The 24,166-nt window shown below is 44.8% G+C and overlaps 5 protein-coding genes across 10 annotated transcripts; 2 read left to right on the top strand and 3 right to left on the bottom strand.

The window, feature by feature from the left end:
* The first annotated feature begins 402 nt into the window (after positions 1-402).
* Positions 403-3,391, top strand: LOC120642339. The gene is made up of 4 exons (XM_039918796.1): positions 403-785; positions 1,526-2,399; positions 2,471-2,838; positions 2,977-3,391. The coding sequence occupies exons 1-4, from the start codon at positions 603-605 to the stop codon at positions 2,998-3,000; spliced, it is 1,449 nt and encodes a 482-aa protein (XP_039774730.1). The 5' UTR covers positions 403-602; the 3' UTR covers positions 3,001-3,391.
* Positions 3,392-3,852: 461 nt separating this feature from the next.
* LOC120642342 lies at positions 3,853-7,968 on the top strand. The gene is made up of 4 exons (XM_039918798.1): positions 3,853-4,071; positions 6,338-6,652; positions 6,888-6,960; positions 7,076-7,968. The coding sequence occupies exons 2-4, from the start codon at positions 6,344-6,346 to the stop codon at positions 7,678-7,680; spliced, it is 987 nt and encodes a 328-aa protein (XP_039774732.1). The 5' UTR covers positions 3,853-4,071; positions 6,338-6,343; the 3' UTR covers positions 7,681-7,968.
* A 1,754-nt stretch (positions 7,969-9,722) lies between these two features.
* On the bottom strand, positions 9,723-11,705 carry LOC120642340. Its single transcript, XM_039918797.1, has 3 exons — positions 11,459-11,705; positions 11,231-11,303; positions 9,723-10,913 (listed from the first exon to the last, which is right to left on the bottom strand). Exons 1-3 carry the CDS (start codon positions 11,522-11,524, stop codon positions 9,982-9,984), a joined length of 1,071 nt encoding a protein of 356 aa, XP_039774731.1. The 5' UTR covers positions 11,525-11,705; the 3' UTR covers positions 9,723-9,981.
* Positions 11,706-12,486: 781 nt separating this feature from the next.
* On the bottom strand, positions 12,487-16,670 carry LOC120642343 (pentatricopeptide repeat-containing protein At4g39952, mitochondrial-like). 5 transcript variants are annotated; one of them, XM_039918801.1, is made up of 4 exons: positions 13,700-16,670; positions 13,254-13,320; positions 13,056-13,169; positions 12,487-12,940 (listed from the first exon to the last, which is right to left on the bottom strand). In XM_039918801.1, exon 1 carries the CDS (start codon positions 16,653-16,655, stop codon positions 14,331-14,333), a length of 2,325 nt encoding a protein of 774 aa, XP_039774735.1. In that variant the 5' UTR covers positions 16,656-16,670; the 3' UTR covers positions 12,487-12,940; positions 13,056-13,169; positions 13,254-13,320; positions 13,700-14,330. The 5 variants fall into 5 exon arrangements, with proteins under 5 accessions (XP_039774735.1, XP_039774734.1, XP_039774737.1 ...); XM_039918800.1 differs by having other exon boundaries at positions 13,243-13,320; XM_039918803.1 differs by lacking the exon at positions 13,056-13,169 and having other exon boundaries at positions 13,243-13,320.
* Positions 16,671-17,159: 489 nt separating this feature from the next.
* Positions 17,160-22,104, bottom strand: LOC120642344 (betaine aldehyde dehydrogenase 1-like). 2 transcript variants are annotated; one of them, XM_039918806.1, is made up of 15 exons: positions 21,724-22,058; positions 21,469-21,611; positions 20,713-20,793; positions 20,473-20,621; positions 19,630-19,722; positions 19,430-19,553; positions 19,256-19,321; positions 19,019-19,085; positions 18,854-18,930; positions 18,668-18,781; positions 18,224-18,301; positions 17,998-18,149; positions 17,849-17,909; positions 17,638-17,744; positions 17,160-17,480 (listed from the first exon to the last, which is right to left on the bottom strand). In XM_039918806.1, exons 1-15 carry the CDS (start codon positions 21,836-21,838, stop codon positions 17,390-17,392), a joined length of 1,518 nt encoding a protein of 505 aa, XP_039774740.1. In that variant the 5' UTR covers positions 21,839-22,058; the 3' UTR covers positions 17,160-17,389. The 2 variants fall into 2 exon arrangements, with proteins under 2 accessions (XP_039774740.1, XP_039774739.1); XM_039918805.1 differs by having other exon boundaries at positions 21,469-22,104.
* Positions 22,105-24,166: the final 2,062 nt, after the last annotated feature.

Consider the following 24,166-nt stretch of genomic DNA (forward strand, 5'->3'; position numbering starts at 1 on the left):
TTTACATATTTCTCCATTGAGTGTAAGAGTTTGGCTCTTATCTAGGAGCTTTGTTTGCCTGTATCCTCACATGTGGGAAACTTTTTTTACCTACCCGTAACAACGCACGGATACAGACCTAGTTCTCTTCTATATTGTTATAGTTTTTTAACTTTTGCACTGCTTCAACTCATCGTGGATTTGCGACAATTACTACTGTAACGATGGCCTTTAATCTAGAAAAACTTGCATACGGTCATACGGTAGACACGTCACAAATACTGTACAATCATACGGTAGTAATAACGTTTTTGAAAAAATCCCTAGTTCAAATCAGGGGCAAATATGTAACTTCCCCTTTTCCTTTCTGTTCCGCCCAACCGGTAACCGCGCCATCCGCAGCGGCTTCTCGCGCCGCCCCCGCTCCACTCCACCACATTTCCGCCCAACTACCCAAGAAACCCTATAAAAAAAAAAACTGCCCAACCAAGAAACACCAGACTCCGGCCGTCTCAGCCTCCCAATCCCAGGGAAGGAGGAAACCAAAGTTCCCGCACATTTTCGCCTCCCGATCTTCCGCCATTGGCGAAGGATCGGAGCTCTCATCTCTTGGGTAGCCCGAGATGACGACGATTGAGGCGGTGAAGAGAGCGTACGCGGAGGTCATGTTGAACGCCGCCAGGGAGGCGGCGGCGCGGATCCTCGCAGCTGAGCGGCGCGCCGCCGCGCTTGCGGGAGGGATGGCCGCCGTTAGGGATGACGCCGTCGCCGCACTTCTGCGCCTCAAGGCCATCTCCGACGCCAAGGTCGCCTTTCTTTGCCACCGTCGTGTTTAATTCCGACCTCCCCCCCTTTCCGTGAAGTTGAAATAAATCAGTGTGCAACGCGGCATCTAGTGGCGTTAATTTTGTTCAGGAACGTCCTTGCTTGCTTGGATTGGGAGTGGTTATCTTGCCAATTCGTATTTGATAGATGGGAAGTTGTGCAGTTCTATGGTATTGAAATATGCAGCTACATCAGTCAGGTTCCTGAATACTTGCGTAGGGGGATAATGTTGCTGCTTGTCTACTTTGATTTGGCGACTCCTTGAGCAGGGGGAATGCCCACGAACTTGTGTGATAACCTGTACTTTTTTATTGGATTCTAATGGTCTCTAACAATCAATTTCTTCCAAATGGCTGTCAAATTTGAATCATGTTACTCTGACTCAATGAGCACTGTCAGAATTTTGCACTGCGCCTTTCACTTTCTGTCAAGGTGATTAAGGGTTGGTTATTTTGAGATGACTTAGTTTTGATGCTGGAGTTTGGCGTGAAATGGGCAAGCTGTGCTCTTAACTATAATAATTTAAACATGATTACCTTTTCTGATAGCACCTCAATATTTAATATGTAATGGACAACAGCACTGAACCTCTAACCATCATTCTGCACTTTCTTCCTGTATCTACGACCCTATAAACTTCTCCTAAATTATTGCGTTATAAAATGATAAAGTGATTTCTGTCTCATTTGTCTGATTTCCAAATGTGTTTGTGTGTGTGCAGATCAAAGAAGCAAAATTGGAATCTTTGGCTCACATTAAAAGGATTGAAGAACTTGAGATGCATCTGCATAGTGCCCAAAGTACTATACTCTCACTTGAAGGAGAGCTGGAGAGAGCAAAAAATGAGTTGAACCAGACAAAGATTCAAGCTAAAGAAAACAGAATCAGATGCTCCGACCCTGAGAAAACTGATGATAGTGAGATGAGCAGTCATCATTCTAAGATGTGCATGAGAGATAGAAGTAAATCGCCAGTAAGTTCTGAAATTTATTTTATTCCAAGAAATTTAAAGGAGGATGAAAATGTGGGGAAAATGGAGGGCCTGCACAATTGCAATCATCATCTTGCATTATCTGGGGCAACACATAAGGAAGCCATATGTTATTGCAGTAGAGGTGCCAAAAATACTAGTTCACGTGAGCAGCATGTTCAAAGTGTGGAGACACCCTTGGGACAAAGTGATCGGAATGCTGGTCAAGTGAAAAATCTTTCGATCAGTGGAAAGAAAGTAATTGCTAAAAAATTTTGCTGCCTAGAGGCAGAAGTATTCCAAACTGGAAATCTAAGATACTGCAAGCGTAGGAGGAGCAAAAGAAGTGGGTCTATATATAAGCATGCTGCAAATAAGGTGCAAAGGAAAACAGAAAATGAAGCACCAAACACTTCTGATGGCAATGGATGTATGCTGCTACTTCAGGCCCTTGAACATGATCTTTCTCCTTCAAAGATATGTGATAGACACGGTGGAAATCATGTTGGGCAACATGTTACTGAAGCCACGAAGTATCTGACTGATCCATTGCAGGGTCCGTTTGATTCTGACAATAGGTCTATGCAGACCGTGGAACCAATGAAAAAGAGCACTGAAGATGAAGGTACTATTCTGAAACACTCAATTCTCATCCATATATATTATCATTGTTTAAACATGATTATCTTGATGCAGTTAACATGAAAGAAGACCTCTCAGAGTGCAGAACACCAGAGAATACTATATCAGACAAGAAAGAAGATAAGAGCCAACATATTTGCAACTTGGATTTAGAAAAATTTGGTGTAGCTCCTATTGTCAGCTCCTCAACCAATGAAGAAAATGCAACCATATCCTCTGTCAGTTCAAATCGAACTGCATGCATGTACACATTCAACCGTAGGAAGCGAAAGAGCAAGCAGATTGAGAATAGTACTGATGATTCTGCCACTGACAAGATTCTCCGTCGTATGGGTTCAGCAGAGGAACACAAATCTCAAACACAAGTGATCTTGACAGACTCACCACAAAGTAACAGGCATCTGCTTGAGGTCGCTAGTCAGGTGTGTGGCTTTGCTTTGTTTACCTTTATTAATGTGCGATGGGCTGTAGAAGTTCAGGCCGTTACATAATAGCCAATATTCAGCAACTCTTGTCTCTCTTATTATTTTGAAGCAAAAATCTTCTCTCTGGTTTTGCAGCTCATTTCATTGTCCGAGAAGTGAGAAAATTGCGCTGCAGAGAATGGGTGCCAAGAATCGTGGATTCAATCCCTAAGATCAGCTTCAAGCAAAGGAGTGGGAAACCATTCTTCAAATGTCCCAAATGATCTGTTAAGTAGGGAACATGTCATCTGGTGGAAGTGCAGAAATTAGAAGTGCAAGATATGTCCACCATGTAGCTAGAAATTTCTTTGTGTGCATACATTACTAGTGCAAAGCATATGTGTCTCTATTATCGAGAAGTGTAATGTCGCTATGGATCTTGATGATTCTTTCATTTGCTGTCCATAGAAACTAGAAATTGAGAAATATAGAGCTCACTCGAGATGTGAACTAGGAAATGACGAATGGGTGTATTTTCTACGTGCATATCTCAAACGTTCCCTTTATATGATGAGTACACCTGATCTTCAGAAGCTTGTCAACAATAGCATTCCGTTCTCAAGCTGATGTCCTTGGGTGCTACTGATCCTTGGGTCGGACGGGTTCACCGCTAACTAAAATGACACGGATTGACGAGAAGCGGGTTCAAAACCCACTCCCCTCCTTAACTCAAAAAAAAAAAAAAACACTCCCCTCCTGGAATGGGGGGGAACGTGATCCCACGCGGTGTTCTTGTACCCTTGCTCACACGAGGGTCTCTTCCTCCAATACACCACTTACAATTTAGAATTTACAAATTGTTAATCTATGCAATTTTGTGCCCACACAAAAAATCTATATAGTGTTTTGTATAGAAATGTATTTTGAATTAGATGGAACACTGAACACCGATTGACGCGAGTCCTTCAGCAATTTTTACGAATTCGAGATTTCCCCCCTCCTCTCTCTAATTTGGATTTTCGGTAGCAAAACGACGTTTGGCTGGGGACAGATCACGGGTACCAACTACCAAACAGCCCGGCCTCCACGCCCAACCGGTGGAAGGGGAAACCCTACGGCCCGGGGCAGCGATTGGGGAGCGCGGCACGCGAGGCTTCGACGCCGTTGAGCTCGAAGCGGCCGGCTCGCGGCCCGGCCACGGCGCCGCTGCGGCTTCGCTTGGTTCCCGCGAACTCGGGGCGGAGGACGGAGGTACCTAGATCCTTCTCTCCCCTTTGACTTGGGCCATGGCCCTGCTCTTGCGCCCCCTCCCCTCCCGTTTAGGCCGCGTTCCAAGCGGGTTTGAATCCGCCGGGGTGGGTTCGTGCGGCCTCAATCCTGTGAGTCTCTGGATTTGACGCGGCGTTGCTGATAGCGTTTGCTGCCGAGGCCTCGGCTCGCTCAATGCTGCTCGATGATGTCGAATCGGTGGTTGCTCGATGCGATTCTGTTCGTTGCCATGTAACTTGGGTTCGATTAAATTCGTGTCGGGCTTATGAATTGGGCGTCTGTGCAAGTAGGTTTCTGTTTGTTGCTGATCAAGCAGTTGGAGCTAGATGTATATGTTTCCAACTATCCACATGCATTTTCGCCTATGTTGCTTGAGCTTGACTGTATTTGGTCCTGAGAGCCACTATCTCAGTGAGGCTAATCTCTCTACAAAGCAGCAAATAATTGCTTATATCTTTTATAGTTTGGCTCATTGATGCAATGATTTTCTGTTTTGAGAGCTCGTGTTTTGTTTGATTTGTTTAGTAGCAATGTCTACACAGATTGTGAGCATTGTCGGGTTGAAATATCAGTGCACGCCATGTTTTTTTTTTGTGCGGAAGGGGCTGGAAGCCCAGATTATATTGATAAAAACAAGCTTACACCCCTGGTAGGTTTACAACCTGGTCCCTGGAGAAGTATGAAATTACAAGTAGATCCATTCTCAGTAATTCTCCAGGAGCAAACTTTTACATAGAAGACCCTACAAAACTTCAAATTTTCATTCAAGATCCACAGTCCTCATCACCGCACCCGATCTGAGTGCCGCCCACCACTCCGCCGCCGGGGAGACAGGAGCACTCGAATCAGGAGGAAGCCCAGCCCGCACCTCCCAAGCAGACCCAAAGCATTGGAAAACCGCAAGACATCTCCCCTCTGGCGCACATCGGCCGTCATGCAGGGATGCACGAGCAGGCAGAGAACCGGCGTCGCCAGCGAAACCACCGACCCGGATAAGAGATCCGGCATCGCAAGGAAGAACCCCGAAAGGCCAAACCACGACCCAGACCAACCAAAACCCTAACCAGGGGCGGAGAACGACCTCCATCCCAACCACAATTAGGGTAAGAAACACACACCTCCAAAGATTGCCTAAGAAGCTTTGGAGAGGCAAAATCCTCTGTGGGTCAGCATCGGCCGGAGCAAGACCACCAATCCACAGGAAGCAGGCCATCCTCTTACGCTCATCGACGGCCTCCGCGACACTGCCGAAGCCAAAGATGAACTCAAGGAAGCAGCAAAGCTCACACGACGCCTCCACCGGGAGCAGACTTAACCCTAACCTACCTAAGCTTAAGCTAAAAGGAGGGGGTATATACACCGAACGTCGATTCCGCGTCTCCTCATCACCTCCGGCGCCAGCGCAGTCGCCGGAGGCGAGGAGGAGGCGACGAAATCGACGCCGGAAGCCTGGCTGCCCTGCTTTCGCCCTTGTGTACTGTAGAGAAGGGGAAAGACGACTTCTATGCACGCCATGATTGAGTTTGTTCATAATTGCAGTAATTCCATTCGCAGTAGCAAACTAGTACAGGAAAACCTGTGCTGCCGATAACTGAATGAATGACTTGTGTATTCTCAATGATTTCCAAATGGTAGTAGAATCACTGGCATACTTGTTCGCCGATTGCTTAAGAAAACATTGTGGGTGGATAGTTGCGCACAAAACCAAGCAAATCTGACGTCCTGTTTAGGTTTATTATCCCATAAAATTATGTATATGATTCTAAGAGTATGTACTTAGTGGGTTCTGGGTGAGATGTGAAAATAATTTTAAAAACCTTTTGATTGTTGTATCTTAGTTCACTGGTCTCGATAGTAAATGGACAGCTTGTGAAAAAAAAGCTGACATGGCACAGTCATGCTTCCTTCACGCTCACCTTCAATAGAGATAAAATGCACTCTTTTCTTTCTGTATTACAGAGTACTATTAGGTTCATGTAGATATTAGTGAATAGCTGTCCTTCTACCTACAGAACTGGGTTTCTTATTCCAATGAGAATGCCATGTAACTTACTATTGAGTCATTAAAGAACATGTACCAAGTAGTATAGGTCTAGTGCACTTATCATATAGTTACATGTACCAAGTAGTATAGGTAAGCGCAAAACATGAGGCTTATTGAATTGATTTTTGTCTTTAACATTTGTCCATTTTAGTTTTAGATTACCTCTTCAGAGCAATGCAATTTATGCTTTCGGGCCTGTTGCAGGGTTAAATGGCAAACAGAGCAAGATGGATGATGAAGTATGAAAAGGGCCTTGTTGATATACTACAGGAGAACAATAATTCACATTATCGTACCCCAAATGGATGGAGAACAGAGGGGTGGAGGAAAATTGTTAGGGATTTCAACATGAGGTACCCAGAAGCAAAGTTTAGTAAAATGCAAATCCAGGAGCACGAGACTCAATTGAAGAGAGATTACAAATTGATAAAATTGATCCTCCAGCGTGATGGTGTTTCATGGGACCAGAGTGCATCCATGATTAAAGCAACAGATGAAATCTGGGATGAGATAATTGAGGTGAGGATTTAACTCTTCTACTCCCTCCGTCCCAAAAAACAAGTCATCTTAGGAATTCTAGGACAAATTAATAAGAAGGTAAAGTGACCTTGTTTGCCCCTATTTAATTCTTGCATGCACATGCACTTTTTAAATAGGGTAAGATGACTTTTTTTAGGACAAATTATGAATCCTAGAGTGACTTGTTTTTTGGAACGGAGGGAGTAGAGTTTAATATTCTCTTTAAATTTGGCAGGATATGCCCAAGGCACGGAAGTACCAAAGTAAGAGCTTTCCACTGCTTGACTCGCTGGAGCTGTTATTTGACGGTAAGCATGCACATGTACATGCACGCCACCCCAACTGCTCAACACGATAAAGACTAATGAGAAGAATTGCAGTGTTACCCTTGCTTTTTCTGATATATACATGCATCTGTCATAGGTCCTATTGCTGAAGGTGGACATAATTCACCTCAGAATATTGTTGTAAATGTTGATGAAGGAGGCAACAACATGAGCCCAACCCCAGACATGTCTGGAAGGCCTAGTGGAACGATTAATGCAAACTTTGAAGAGACATGGAACAATATCAGCCTACTTCAACGAAAAGCATTAAGACCACAAAGTATAGATGATCTTGACGTTCTGCATAACCATACCGAGGAGGTACCAGGACGACAACAGCATGGCGCAGGCAGCAGGCCACAGAGAGCTGATGAACAGGCACAGTCAAGTTCTTGTGTAGAGCTGCAGAGAGACAGGCGCAAGAAACGAAAGGTTTCAGACATCCAGCAGATCATGGAGGCCTATCTAAATTTCAGGATGAAGCAAGCTCGCGTGAAAGAACAGAAAACAAAGGAAGCCGGTCAGTTCACAATCTCAAGCTGCATCAAAGCAATGAACACAATGGCGGATGTGTCTGATGAAGTCAAGGTCTTAGCCTCGGATGTTTTCAAGGACACCGAGAACCGGGAGATCTTTCTCTCCTACGAACCCAGGCTGCGCACCTTGTGGCTGAAGAGGGAAGTTGGTAGGCTACTCCCGTGATAAGAGATCGGCTTGTTGTGGTGCTTGTTTATCTCTACTCTAGGTGTGAAGTGACAACTTTTGCAGTTCTCATTCAGTTTGTTATCTGTGTATCAGCTTTAAGTTGACTTCTGGATGCAGATTCTTCCTTATCTAAACCTTTTAACTTTAACGTGTTGCATGTACAGTACTCTTCCAGAAGTGTTCCATGCACCCAGTCGCACTATGCATCCAGAAATGTAGTTATTCATGCCTAGTAATACTGGTGCTTATGGCTTATAGTGCTTCCAAATTATTGTTGGATCCATATTATTTTTTTGTTGAAAAATGCAACAGACTACTTGTTTCTTGACATAATGTCAAAACAGTAATGAGAGGATTGTTCTCCAATTATATTCGAAAGGAAAAAAGACCATGTAATCTTTTCCCAGAATGATGACCGAGTATTGGCAGGGGTGAAAAAACACTATGACACCATAACTAGGCCAATCTCATCATGCACGAGCTCGTTTGGTAGTTCCGGTTAGCCCATAGTACCAGATTACAGATCGTGATAACCTGATTTTGGACTGCAATCTAATTCAGTGAGGCACACCTAAAGATTTGCACTTCGAAAGCTTGATGCATGAAATAAACGCACGCCTAGAAGCACAAAATGTTTTAGAACAAGATTTTGCAAGAATCGGTGGGCAATGGCAATATTTCACTTCCTGTGTACAGCCCAACTCATCAAGCACAGTATACAATGTCAATCTTTGAAGCCAACATTCAATATTTTCCATGTTGAGGCGCACCTTGAATGGACTACTGGTCATGCCGAAAACACGCTCAAATAACTGTGCCCAGCCTTGGAACCTCAGGTAGCATGAAATCAACAAAGCTGAAATTCTCATTAATCAATTAATCAAATCTGCAGTGCCATTTCTCCATTCTAGTTCTGTCCAATATACATAAATTCAGAACACCTTCACAGAAAACACCAGATCATAATGGTCATGACAAGCTTACATGTAATGAGAACATACCTAGGGCAAGCAATCCCCACAAGTGAAATACACTCAGGGTGATGAAATAACTAGACTAAGGCAACGCACGATCACTCTTTAAGACAGCACACGTCCATGATATTTTGAAGACAAAACACTTCCACTCAATACAAACTTAGCTAAGGCTATATTGAAGGTTTAGCTGCTAAGCTCCAATCTCCTCTCCCTTCTCCAGTAAAATGAAGGGCTCATGACAGTACCAAGCTTAGCTTTGAAGTTCTGCAAACTAATTGTTCCCGAACAAATTCTAGGGCTTCCACATAATTGAACATACAGAGACACTAGGTTTGATAGTCAGTGAATACAAAAGATATCGTAAACAGGTCAAAGCAGGATCAGAAATTTATAATGCATACATGTAGTTCAACAAGACTTATGATGTCCAATGCAAAATTTAATGCTGAATTTAAAGGATTCCTCACACCAGCTCAAGCTCACATGTAGAAAGCTTAAAAGTGAATGCATATGCTCATGAAATTTATAGTAGCTAACTAGGGTAGCATTTGAGGGACCAGGGATTAGGTTCATGGTAAGTGGTCACAGGCGTACCTACATGGTTATGAAGCGAAGATTAAGTATTGTTACATATACCAATTTACATGGTTATTATGAAGTGGAGACGTACACATAAGATATAAAATTTTGAACTGAAAGATCACACAACAGAGCAAGAGAAGACATAATGTACCAACTTACAATATGATGGAGATAATGTCCCTTTGTGCCAAGAGCAGAATAATAAGAATGCCAAGACTGGCAAGTATTGGTGAAACAGAATCTGAAAGTTAGCTAAGTGATAATCAACTTAAATGCTACATGCTTAAATGTCCATAGGAACAGCAGACAGAAACCGAACAAAGAAACAAAATAACAAATTTCTATGTAAGTGCTGGGAGCTACCCTCACAGATCAAACCTACAAAGAAAAGGAATATATAGATCCATAACATGTAATATGATTGGCAACAGCTAAACTTCATGTTCACACATTGAACAACAGTTACTGCTCATATACTCGTAGGTAAGGACACAACAGTCACCTTATATAGCATATATATTATCTCACAAACTGTAAGCAACAAACAGTTCTCCAGCACCACATGCAACGGGAACAATCTAAAAACATAGTTTCTGGACAAGTCTATATGGATTCAGCGCCTATTCCAATATTCACATTTCTTTATACCAAAAGCAGACGATACGCAAAAAACTAGCATATCCGACAGTAACATGCAATGAGTAGAGCTACAACATAGAACTAGTATAACCCTGGCAGTCTAGTATCTTGGACCCATGCTACAAGAACGGGATAGCCGCACTGGTGCTATATTTGCCATCTCTCGTCCAGTCCCAACTGTTGTTGCTTTTGGGCCGCCACCACCTTCTGCTGCAGACACAGTATTGTATTGCTTCCTGCAACCTGGGCAGCGCCCATCTGCCTCAAGGATCCTCTTGTGGCAGAAGAGGCACAAATGAAACCCACAAGGGCAGGGGAGGAAGCTAGAGTCCGTTGGGTCAAGATCTTCATAGCATATCGGGCATGACAGCGGCAATGAGAGAATACCCTGCTGTGCAGCACCCATCCCCATCCCTGCCCAGCAGTTACCAATGCTCGCCGGGAAGCTGGCCTGCTTGGAGATGCTTGGTAAACTCTGTGGACGAAATATATCATCAGGTGCCCAAGCCCTCCGAATCGGTTCTGGTCTTGCTGCATTGGCAGGGGCTGCATTGGTAGGAGCTGGTGGGGGTGTGGTCGGAACTGAAGTCTGGTGGTGGTGGCAATGACTGTCATCATCATAGAGTGCATCAGCAGCCGCTTCCCAATCATCCAAGACTTCACTCTCATCCTCAGGGCAGCCTGCATCATCCTCCTCAGCATCACTCACACTCCTCGAGCTGGACCACACACTGCTGCCACTACTGAGGCTGGGGCCACCACCATTGCCGGAGAACCCTTTCCTCCTAGCGCCACCATCGCCCTGGGACTTGTCAGAGCCAGGGCTGTGCATTGGGGAGTCAAGGTCGCTGCTGCCTACCTCTAGTCCAGCAGCGCCAGCCTCCTCCCTGTCGTCCGGATCACTTCCCCTAGACCTCGTGTACGCACGCCGACGAGGGAGTGGAGGGTGCGGGGAAGCGAGGATTGGTGAGCCAGCATTTGATCCTGCTCCTGTTGGCGAAGCCGCAACCTTGGTCTCTTTCCCATCCTTGCCTGGACCAATCCAAAACACAAAAAAAAGGGGGGGTCAGATTTTTAACAAACCCTCAATGAAAACACTGTCAATCCAACTATATCCGCCCAAATAAACGAGATATTGCATTCTACGGCAGCCCTTATAAAAATTTCCCGGACAATGTATTCATCTTTCCTAACTCAGGAGAGATCACAAAAGGTTAGATAAAGCCTTGATCCAGCGCTGGGAGATCTCAACTCTCGCATGCACAGCACTGCCGAATCCCCAACAAGAAATCCCCCAAATCACAAACTGCGGATTAAAAGCATCAGAAATAACAGGCACGAGATCAGACCTTGCCCGGACAGCCACTGCTCGCGGCGCGTCTCGAGCTTGCTCTGCTTCAGCTTCGCCGCCGTCCGGTTCCCCTGCGAGGCGCACCCGAAAAAACAGGAACTCAGATCAGATCAGCACGCGGCGCAATCAAATCCACCCCAACCCGGAACCCGCCGGACCCGAATCGAATCGCAGGGATCATTCCACCCCCACCCCCACCGGCAAACGGATACAACCCCGCCCTTACCCTCTTCTTCTTCGCGTCGCGCGCGGCGGCCGCCGATGCGGGCGATGCGGCGTCGCTGTGTCCCATCTCGCCGGGGCGGTACGCGGGCTGGGGGCGGAGCGGACCTGCCGGCCTCGTCGACGCGCGCGCGTGGGGAGCGAGCGATGCGGCGGAGAAAACCCTAAAAAGCGATGCGGCGGGCGAGCGGCGAGAGGGAAGGCGAGGACAGACTCGGGGGGCGGATGGATGGATAGATAACACGGGGGGTGGTGGGGGCGCGGAGTTAAGGAAAGAGAGAGGGGCGGAGAGGAAAGGGAAGCCAAATCTCCTGAGCTTTTCGGTTCGCGTTTACTGATCCGCCGCGGCGGGGGGCAAATGACGGGACTGCCCCCCTCCGCGGCGGGGCGGTGGTTAGGGGTTGCGTGGGCCCGTGGGATCGGGGCCGTCCGATCCGCGCGGGGGGGGGGGGGGGGGGGGGGGGGGGATTCTGTTGGGTGCCGCGTTCGCCGCCCCGGGGGGCGTTTTCGTGAAGATCTTTTCATTGCCCCGGGTGAACCGGACGCCCCTGGTCGTAACGGCGTTTTTGTTTTCTTTAGCAGCACAACAGCCGCGGCGGTAACGTGCGGCGCGATTGCGACGTCGCGGGCCGTTGCGTCCATCGGTTGGTAGATGGCCGGCGCTGAGGATTTTGCGAGGAGTTCGGCTCCGGACGGAGGAGGAAGGAAAGCGAGGAGAAGCTGCTAGAAGGTTCGGTTCGTGCTCCTCACGTGATTCGGTGATTGAGCCACAACAGAGTTTGTTTGGACTTAGAATTAGAAAACTAGTATAAAAACTCGGCAAGAATTCTCAGGTGGAAGAAAAGGAAGTACCAGAGATTTGAAGAATATTTAAAGAATATATATATGATAAAATCTGCCTGGTTTTTATACATATAAAATCTAGTAGATAGTTATACACAAATCCTAAGCGCAATCAAACGTATAGGAATCTGACAGATTTGGCACTAAAGATATCTGTTAATAGATTAAATAGCAAAAGTCATATTTGAATGTCACAAGGTGCCATTCGTCGAAACAGGATTTATGAGGCGTTTGGTTTCATTTATTCTTTCAGGCCCGCACGATAGCGCAGCCGTGCTCAGCCATATGTCGTCAGCAAGCAACAAAAGAAGTGACAAGTTGGTCAGAGGTTTTCAGTTTACATCTCCCTGTGTGGCACTGGCACTGGCACTGGCTTGCTAAGCATCATTTACAGACCAATTAGTGCTCCGAAGGCATGGACCCTAGGAATTTTGAGCAACATGACACAATAAAAGTCATGCCATGTAGCAACTGCATACGGAGTATGCTGCAGCCGGCTTTTTGCTCCGGTCAGCGCAACTAGCTCTGGTTCAACGTGGCATGGCACCAAAGGCACGTGACGTGACACAAGGTATCACTTTCCGACCCTACCTCATTATTCTGACTCGTACCATGCCCTTCCATGCAGGAAGTTTCTGTCCTCCTACAAATCAGATAGATTAACATGTCAGTATGACCCGTTAAGTTTTCTTTTAAACGATCGCCCATTAATTAAATTGATGCAACAGAATCGACTATCCAGTGATGAAGAACCAAACCTGCAGCAACCGGAGACCAATCAAGCACGATGTAATCATGTAAGTTTTTTGAAAAGCTAATCATGTAAGTTGATCGTCATGGTCGCTAGAAGGCGCGTGACCACACGCGCCTGCCTGCCGACGAAAAACAAATGCTTATGCAACCAGGCAAGGTTGTGATATTTTTCTGTGGGCTCTTTTGTGTCACCTGACTCTTACATGCAGCCAAGGCTAGCTCCTTTGTGCTTTGTCATGACTTGCGAGGACTATGCAAGTAATCATTTACCTGACCATGCAAAGACAATGTTTCATTAGCAGTTGAAAGAAATGGCAGCCACGCCAGACAATGTATCACAGGGAGAGAAGTAATAGAAAACTGGACGCAGCCATAACGAACAGTGCTTCACACGAGAAAAGTAACAGGGAAATCTGGACAAGTTTTCACTCCGCAACAACCCCATAGTGCACAGTGAAAAACAAAAACTACTACAACATAGTCTTTTTTTCCCAAGCAAGTTGGGGTAGGCTAGAGATGAAACCCGAAAGAAATAAGTTCAAAGTTCAAGGTTCAGGCTGGAGCTGCACAGTGAAAAAATAATACTATAAAGTAAAAACAGAAAAGGAAGTTATATATTAAAAAAAATCAATTGGCAGAATGAGCTTACCTTGTTATAAGCAGCCGAGTACACATTTTCAGATGTGTAAATTCTTTCACACCCAACAATTGCAGCAGCATAATACAAGATCAGGACTTCTTTCAGAAAAGTGCGATAGTGACACTGACACCATGATCATGGCAAAATTGCAGTGACATAATACTAGCTCAGAACTTTTTATAGAAAACTGCAATAGTGACACTGACACCATGATCATGGTCAAATAATATCTACCAGTGGAGCTGCTTCATCATACAGAAATCTACTGGCAACAATCTGTATCTGCCATGCTTACAGCCAGCTGGTGCACAGATCTATTTATGTATACACCTTTAACTGAACGGTTCCCAGTTCCCACTTCTATGATACAGATGGCACAGTGGATCAATTTCTGTACTCTCCCAAAGAAACATAGTCAATATTTTTATGGCCTTAACTTTTACGGCATAACCATTTATATGCATTACTTCCAACGCATGATAGACATTTCAATTCCAATGGCCTTCTTACCATTCGACAACAAGCCAATGCTTTCATTGATCAGCAAATTTGGACCTCTGTCTGTAAAGCCACTATCTTTTTGCAAAACAAACCAAAAGATTAATTATGAGTGATGAAAGGAGCATATCTAAAATTGAAATCACCCACGATTATCAACTGCACTCCAACCTACACCTTTTTCCACTCCATGATTCTTCATCATCTCTCTTAGTTTCTCTATCTCATTCCATTTTTTAACACTGCCATATGAATTAGACATTAAAATGTAATATCCATCATTTTCTGGGTCAGAAGCAAATGCCTTTTTTGCAATCCTTAAACCCATCTCAAAGTTGTCATGCACTTTGCAGGCACTTAGCAAAGTTCCCCATACCACACCATCAGGTTCTACTGGCATGGCCAAAACCATATCTTCTGCTTCTTGGAGGTGTCCAGATTTCCCTAAGAGATCCACCATACAGGCATAATGCTTCAGGTTAGGCTCAAGTGAATATTTTGCCATTCTAGTGAACAGCTTCCTTCCCTCCTCAACAAACCCTGAATGGCAGCAAGCAGATAGAATGGCAAGAAAGGTGACACCATTAGGCTTAACACTTCCACTCTCCATCTCATCAATTAATTCTAATGCTTGTTTTGCTTCCCCATGCATCCCATACCCTGATATCATCACATTCCAAGCAACAACATCGCGTTGAAGCATAGAATCAAAAATCCTTCTTGCAATTCCAAGTTGCCCACACTTAGCATACATGTCAACAAGTGCTGTACTGATTGATACATCAGATTCCCACCCCATTTCTTTCACATAAGAATGTATCTGCTCTCCGTGTTCCAATGTAGCCAGGTTTGCACAAGCTGAAATGACAGTGATCAAAGTTGCTGAGTTGGGTTTCAAACCTTCAGTAAGCATTTGATTATACAGTGATAGTGCAGAATTTGAATGACCCAGATGAGCATAGCTGGAAATCAGCGTATTCCACGTGACAACATCCCCCTTCAGTTTGGTCAGGGCAAATATTTTGCAGGCATGATCAAATTTTCCGCACCTTCCATACATGGCAATTAAAACATTTGCAACTGACATATTATCATCAAGCAAGTGCTTGATTGAATAACAGTGTGCAGATTGACCTAGTCTTAGCTCCTCTAGCCGTGAGCAAGACGAGATTGCGGAAACCAAGCTGTTGGCATCACACAGGAATTCATTCTTATCTCTGAACTGCAGCTCATGGTACAGCTCCAAGCATTTGACATCACATCCAGCTTTGCAGTATCCTACAATCATCAAATTCCACGATTCCGCATTTTGTTGATGCAAAGATCTAAAAACTCTGCATGCAACGTCCACCAATTCAAATTTTCCATACATTGATAACAAAGCATTTCCTGTCAAAACACTATCTTCAAAGTTTCTCTTTGTTATAACTGCATGAAATGCCTTCCCTCCACGCACATTTCCACTATTACCCAACCCTGCAAGCAGACAACTAACGAGAACCTCATCTGGCTGCACACCAGACTCCTTCATCTCCTGAAACAACTCCATGGCCTCCCTAATAAGCCCTCTCCGACAGTAAGCTCCAATCAAATTAGTCCAGGAAACCACGTCTTTCTCTGGTAATTCCGGGAACAAAACAGACGCACCCTCGGTGTTGTGACACTTCGAGTACATTGAGAAAAGTGCAGAAGCCACCAACGGGGAATTGCCAACGCCGATCTTCACTACATACCCATGCAAACATCTACCAGAGTTCAGCTCACCTAGCACCCCGCAAGCCTCCAAGCCACTCTCCATTGTCCGTGAGTTTGGCCTCGTCCCGCCGTTGTCCGCAAGCCTGATCATCTCCGCCAGATAGTGCAACCCCTCCGAACACTGCCCATTCCGCACGCACCCAGATATCACCGCAGTCCACGCGACCACGTCCCTATCGGGCATTTCCTCGAACACCTTCACCGCGTACCAGACGACGCCGCACTTGGCATACATGTACACCAGAGACGACGCGACGGCGACGGAGCCGCCATCGCCGACGAGGAGGCCGCACCTGATACAGTACGCGTGCACGGAGGCGCCGACGCCGAGCGCGCTCAACTCGGCCGCGGCTGAGGCGGCGAGCGGCGCGGTGAAGCGGGAGGGCCGCGCGCCCGACGCGAGCATACGGCGGTGCGCGGCGAGCGCGGCCGCGAAATCGGAGGCGCAGTGGTGGGCGCGGATGAGGGAGTTCCAGAGGAACGCGTCGGGGCATGGGGAGGCCGAGAAGGCGAGCGCGGCGAGCCCGGGGCGCCCCGCGGAGGAGTAGGCGGAGACGAGCTTGGCGGCGAGGTCGGGGCGCGGGGAGAGGCCCGAGGTGACGGCGAGCGCGTGGACGCGGAGGAGCTCGGGCAGCGGCGGGGGCGAGGGCGAGGGCGACGAGAGGAAGCGGGAGAGGATGGCGAGAGGGGTCGCGGTTTGAGGAGGCGGCATCTGATGCTCGTTCGAAAAGGTCACTTGGGGCGAGCTAGATATACACGGAGCACTGCACAGTGCGTGCGCTATCAGAATTCATATTCAAAGGAGATAGCGGTGAGTGCAGAGTCGGATCCTGCTCGAAATTTAAACTCGCTTTTTCTTAAAAAGAGAAAACAGGAACCCAGCACGTGTAATAATAAAGTGTAAAAATACCATTAGTCCCAAGATTATCCAAATACTCAATCCGTTCCAAATTATAAGTCATTCCAAGAATTTTAGAGAGTCAAAAATTTTCAAATTTGATCAAATTTATATAACAAAACAATAACATTTATGATACCAATTAAGTATCATTCAATTCTTTGTTAGCTATATTTTCATAGTGCACTAATTTGATGTCATAAATTTTTATATATCTATCTATAATTTTGGTTAAACTTTGAGATAGTTTGACTCTCCAAGATTCTTAGAATGACTTATAATTTGGGACGGAGGGAGTTTTTTTTCTGCAATCTTGGCTCGTCCAACTGCACACCGTGTGAAACTGCGAATGATAAGAGTGCAGACTAAACAGCCGATGATAAAGCATACTCTGTCCTGAATTCGTTAACAGCACAAGTACAAGCCGCTTTGTCGTAAGGACTTTTTATTGAAAGAGCACCGTACTGTACATAAGTTTCTGTCCACGCTCAGGATTGATGTTGCGTCTTCCGTGAATGATACGCTCCACACTCCTGGCGTGAACCCGTTTACAGCTTCGATGGAGGCTGGTACCATCCCCATGGCTCATCCGAGCAGTACTTGGTGACTTGCTTGATGGTCAGGTAGTTGTCAAGGCCCCTGAAAGGAATGGCGAACACAATTCAGAGGGCAAGGATTGCAGAACCTTTTGTTTAACAGTGATGACAACAAATTGTGCGATCTTTTAATATTGATTGATGCATTACTTAAAACAAGGTGCATTTGCCGTTGGTAAATGTAGCAGTGTGGCACTCACCATTCTCCGAGCTCACGACCAAAACCACTCCGCTTATTCCCTCCCCATGGAGCTTGGACAAAGGTTGGTTGAGAGCAATTTATCCAAACAATACCAGAATGAAGAGCCTGCAGGTGACAGATTTTACATGTGTTACGGGATGAAATCCTTCCATTTCATGATAATTCTAACATCCTTGCAGCAAATCAATGTTCATGTCATACTAAGTTACCTTCGAAATGCGCTGACACCTCTCTTCATCATTAGAGATCACTGCACCAGCTAAACCATAGCTGAAAAGAATTGGTAGAGAAGGCGAATAAACAATCAGGCATGAAAGGTTTCTTTTACCATATGCAAAATCATGCAATAGTGACTCACTGAGTATCATTTGCAAGTTCCACAGCTTCACTCTCTGTCCTGAACTCTTTGACACAGATGACTGGTCCAAAGACTTCCTCTCGCCAAATTTGCATTGATGTACTAACATCTGTTATAATTGTAGGTTCAATAAAGAACCCTCTTCTGAGGTGCTGAAAGTTGATCAATGTAGCTAGGATCAATAGCCAAGGAGCCAAAAAGGGAGAATCGAACTAAGGATGCTTACCTGTGGTCGGGCACCACCACATAAAATTGTGGCACCTTCGCTTCTTGCTGTTGAGATGAACTTCTTTATCTTTTCATACTGAAATATGCAATAGAGCTCTTCAGTTGTATAAATAAGATTGCTGTATATTACACAACAGTGCACTTATTCAGTTTAAGTCTTTAAGACGCAGAGTTGCGAATGCCACATGCAAATAGAGTCCAGACTATTGTAAGTTGATATTGAAACATGACTGCATAGAATTATATTTTTCGGCATGGTAATGTGCAAAGAAGTAAAACTATTAAAGAGTTTCTTGTGCAAGGGATTATCACTATTGTCATGATTTTGAACAGTTATTTGATTTGGACATAATAATCTCTTCATTGCAGTGTTTACAAATTCATAAAAGGCACATATTTGCAACAAAACATCAACAATCGTGATGTACTTCATGAGCATTACCTGCTCTTCACTGACAACAGACCCCAGCCTGCAGCCTTCCTCCAGTGGGTCGGAGACTTTGATATTCTTTGCCCATGCAACCAATCTATCCAAGAATTGTTTTGCTATTTTCTCCTGTGAATTTTCTCATGTCATGTGTTAGAAATATTATTACTTGCTGTCTAAACAGCTAGAAGAACTACATACATGCAGAAGTAGACGAGAAGTAGCACTGCAGACTTGACCAGCGTTCGCAAAGACCCCAAACATGGCCCATTCAACAGCTGATTTAAATTCAGTGAGACCTTAGTACAGATAACAGAATTTGCCATAAAATTAGGGCATAATGCAACATGAGAGGGAGGAAGAGACCTTTGTCAATGTCAACGTCATCAAAGACAATAAGAGGACTTTTGCCTCCAAGTTCTAACGAAACAGGCTGTTGAAGAAGGAATAAACAATGGAATAAGGATTATAAGATATATGGAAAGCATGATTTACAGGGTTTTTTTCATCAACAGAAGCATAACGATCACAAGCTGATGGAATTTATTAGGGTTTGGAAATTTACTGAGAAAGGATAGGCAACTAAACACATAAAGAACAGACCTTAACCATTTGGGCAGCAGCAGTCATTATTCTCTTACCAGTCTCTGTACTTCCGGTAAAGGCAACCTACAAAAAGAGCCAAAAAATTTGAGAACTTCAGAACTGATGGCAATCATGTCAGATAACATGATGTCCATCAACATATGAGTATACTCATCGAGAAAGAGGTCTGACCTTATCCACATGAGGATGTGAAGATAATGGAGCACCAGCTTCAGGGCCCAGACCAGTAATTATGTTCAGCACACCTGGAGGTAGGGCTACTTCCATGCATATTGCACCAAGCTCTAAGCAAGTCCTGAATTTAGACCAGATTTTAGTCCTAGGATATAACAATTGTATTATTAAGTGACTTCAAAGGTATCAAGTCTTACAGAGAAGCCAACTCCGATGGCTTTAAAACAGCTGTACACCCAGCAGCCAAGGAAGGTGCGACCTTCCAAGTAGCCATCAACAGAGGATAGTTCCTTCATTTAAACATGGAATACACAAAATGAATCAGAATGGTCATCTGAAAAATAATTACACAAAACACCAGCAGAAATAGCTACACTTTATCAGAGCATCCTAATTCCTGCTCTGTCCTCCTATGAATGCACTAGTATACTATGTTGTATTGTAAGAATAGGATTCATGTCAAGGTTCATGGGGTAAATGCATTCAAAATATCACTAATTTTTTGAAGGGCTCAAAAATTGAAAATGAACATAACGACTAAAAGGTTGAAATATGGCCACAACAGGCTTGAAGAAGAAAAATACATTTCTAAATGGTCATGGCATGTACTTTGAGAAGAAAAGATCAAACAGAACCTAATCGTTCGTCGAGAAAAACAGAACCAATTTCATTTATAACTTGTTGCAGCTTGTACAAGTAGCTTCGAAGAAATTAAACTACGAGATACAAAAGGAAACCAATGCAAAATTATCTTGGTTGTCAAATACATTACCAATTATTCAGCTACTCATATAAAAACATAAAGGATAACCTCTTATAGGACTTCAGAGTGTCCGCTTGCTTCTTATTTATCAAACCATTGACATGTAAAGACAAACAAGAAATATTCATTCTGGTACCCACAAAACACTTGATCTTTAGAAGAAAGGGATTAATGGAAATATCAAAATATTTGATATACAATGGAATCCATATACACTCATGAACTGACATGCAATTAAGTGTTTGAAGAACATGTTGAACTAAAGCAGATGTCATACCAAGGAGTGATCAGTCCAACAACCCCAATGGGTTCTTTGAGTATATGGGACTTGAAATTCTCCATAGGTAGAGAGATTGGTGAACGTTGCTTCTCATCTAAAGACTCTGCCAGATCAGCATAATACTCAAAGCATGCAGCAACATCGTCCTAATATAACATGTAAAGACATTGATTAAAACATGGATCATCTTGTTTCTTCAGGCACACTGAAGATCAGAATGCACATAATTGAAGCTACCATATCCGCATTTGTTTCATCCAGAGGCTTCCCGGAATCAAGTGTCTCCAGCAAAGCCAGATCAGATTTTCTATCTTTAATCTGCACCCAGCAACGAACATTTAAAGAAATTTACTGTCAGTTAACAGTTAACAGATGGATGACAATGGGAAATTTTCCCCATACTAACAGTGGTTCAGCATTTAGATTTTCCATTTAAAATGCATCAACAGAAAACTAGTAAACCTTCCACATTGACACACAAACTAATCTTAAATGACAACAGTAGCATCCAATGCCGGTGGCTAATAGCTGAACTGCTGAAGAATGTCTGCATTACAAGATTTTGCTATGCGATGTTGAGAGACAAGTGCCAATGTCAGTACCACGGCATAGCAGGAACAAGGTTATCTTTGATGGGAGCCTGCACTGTTGCCATCCTTTTATTACCTCAAAACTAAAACCTCTATGCCCTAAAAATACAGAAGATTACCACAAGTTCATACACAACAGTCAAACTAATAAACGGGACTAAAATGATACCAGATGGCTGGCCAAACAAAAGAGCCATAGTCATCTGACAATTGTTCAGCAGTGATCCATCTCGATCACGGGTCATTTTTTGTTCTCCAGAGGTATCACCCTAATTTAGCTAGGAGCTTCCTTCCTAGCCGCCCTGAAACTAACTCTGTTTACACAGCAACGAGATGTTCAAGGCCCCAACAAACTTGAAATCAACCAGCTACTTCAAATTCTGAGGGGACACATAGTTCGCACCTTGGCAGCGATCGCCCTGAGGAACTTGGCCCGCACGGCCCCAGGGGCGCGCGACCAGTGCCTCCCGCCGTCGCGCGAGAACGCGTCCCGCGCCGCCGCGACCGCGATCTCCACGTCCTCCGCCGTGGCCGCCGGGATGTCGCCTTCACCGTTCACCGCACACACAAAACAAAACGCCGAGTTCAGTAGCGCACTAGCGGTATGTTGTCGAAGCGGTCGGGGAAGGGCGACAGGAGGGAGCGCGGCCGGACGAACCGATGGTGGCCTCGGTGGCCGGGTTGACGACGGGGAGGCGGCGCCCGAGCGACGGCTCCCTCCAGCCCCCGCCGATGAAGAGGCAGCGGCGCGGGATCGTCGGTTGCGCGGCCATGGCGACGCGATAGATGGACCGGAGCCGAGGAGCGCCCTGCTGGCTGCTGCTGCTACCGCCGCCGCCGCCTTGCTAGGTCGGACTGCGGCTAGCGTTGGGTGGTCGAACGGCGAAGCAACGAGCACGAGAGGCGTGGGGTACTGGAGTTGGAGTATGACGCCGCGCCGCACCACTTTTTTGATCTGGACTCCGGTAGTGCTGGCCGCGTCACTAATCAAATGTGGAATAATGGACAGCCCCATATTCCCAGGACCCAGAGCCACCCAGTCCCAGGCTCCCAGCTCGCGGTGCTTCGCAATTTTTAATAATTGCTTCAGTTGCAAAAGGCGAAGGCCTCTTTTGTCGGGAAAAGAAATGCGAGGAGCGCGCGATGATTGAGAGATGGGCGCGCCCAGCTTGCCATGTGAGGTCTTGTTTGGTTAGTTTTGATAGAAATTTTTTTATAAATTTGACCACTAATTAGAGATATTAAATTAAGTTTAATTATAAAAAGCACTTTCACAATTATAGGTATTGTAACAATACTGTAGCCAATGAAGCTTTTGATCGCATGATTGGAGGATAATTAGAGTATGGTCACTGTAGTATTACTGCATCTAATCATGTATTAATTAGATTTATTAGATTCGGCTCGCAAAGTTGCATCCATTCCTAAAATGATTTTACAAATAGACTATATTTAATACTCCACGTATACAAAATTCTTTTTTCGCGAAATTTTTACTGTTATAACCAAACATGGCCTGAGCAGCGAGGAGATTGGCGCACGCGCACGTCGTCGTGTAGCCCCGACCCGCCACCCGTGCCGTCGTGCAGACTTCGGTGACCGTGGGTGTGGTCCGGGGTGTCGCCGTGTCGCCACGCCCACCAGCGTCTCCATCTCGCCGCGACTTTTGGCAGAAAAAGGCGGCTGGCTCGTGCGATCTGTCGACGGCTGAACGTCTCTGCTGAAGGAAATAAAACTAATAGATTTTTCCTGTTAGATGCTGCTCATTTTTATATTTACCAATAGATACTTTTCAAATTTGAATATTTGCTACAAAACACTATGTACATTGAAATAATAATTTTCGAGAACAACAAGACCAAAATACCTCTACGAGCCCATGCTACTAGACATGTTTATATATAATAAAATATTATTATTATTTTATTATATTTTTTTTGCATGATCGTGTCATTTTCATCTATATTGCAACTAATGATATATATAATTCTTTTTCTTTGTCTATATTTTTTTTGGCAGTGCGGCCTGTCCGCAGGGATATTTTGATCTTGTTACTTTTTTTCTTCAAGGAATATATTGTTTTATAGCAAATATTCAAACTTGAAAGCATGTCTATTGGCAAATAAAAGATTGAGTAGTGTCCAACATCAAAAATCAACATTAAAGAGTGTTCAGCGGCAAATTTATCCTACGAGAAAAGGTCAGTGCATGCATGATGCAGTTCTCTGCACTTTTATCTATGAACTGCTAAGCTAAGAAAATGGAGAGTGTGATCTGATGCGGTCAGTAGATATCAAATTTAAGCCCGGACAGAAATGCAAATCAGCCTTACGCCCTTACAACTTTCTGCCCTGGGGTTTTTGTAGAATATTAACTAATGCAAAAGAACAGAAAGCCACAAAAAAAAACACAACAACCAGTGTCGCCGATTCACGGTCTTTCTTCATGGCTTGTTTGAAAGGTTGTCCGGTTCGAGAAAATCTTCCGAGACACGTTGGTAGCACGCCGCGCCCATGCGCACCTCCGATCCCACCTAGACGTTGATCATTTTCACTGCAACGGTCTGATCCGGAAAAATGTCCCAAACTAGCAGCGTTACGTGTTCGGTGCTATCAGGAAAATTATTGAGTTAGCATTCATGGATTCAGATAGTGGTATACATGCTCATATGGCTGTATCTACTCTTGATTTTCCAATCCGTTTTATCCTTGCCTTAAGGCTCGTTAGAGCAACTCCAACGGAGAGACTAAATTTGAGCCCCTATATTGCTTTTAGGAGCCGGCCTATAAAAATTTAGGGGCTTCAAACTCCAGCAGGGTGACTAAATTTAGAGGGCCTCCAGTTCTAGGGACTCTGGACCAAAATTTAGTGGCCTCCCCAAAATGGGGGCTCGTATAGGGGCCCGGTTGGAGATGTTTTTTCTATTGGGAGACTAAAACAAGAGATAGAGTCCCATTTAAAAGCCCGGCTAGAGTTGCTCTTAGGATCCAAGAGGCTAAAAATAAGCCCTAGAGATTTTTACTATTTTGGAGTATTTAATAAAGTCTATGTACAAAATTATTTGTAGAACTCTAATTCGCAAGACGAATCTAACAAAGTAT

The sequence above is a fragment of the Panicum virgatum genome, chromosome 7K (genome assembly GCF_016808335.1).
Source record: "Panicum virgatum strain AP13 chromosome 7K, P.virgatum_v5, whole genome shotgun sequence".
Lineage (NCBI taxonomy): Eukaryota > Viridiplantae > Streptophyta > Magnoliopsida > Poales > Poaceae > Panicum > Panicum virgatum.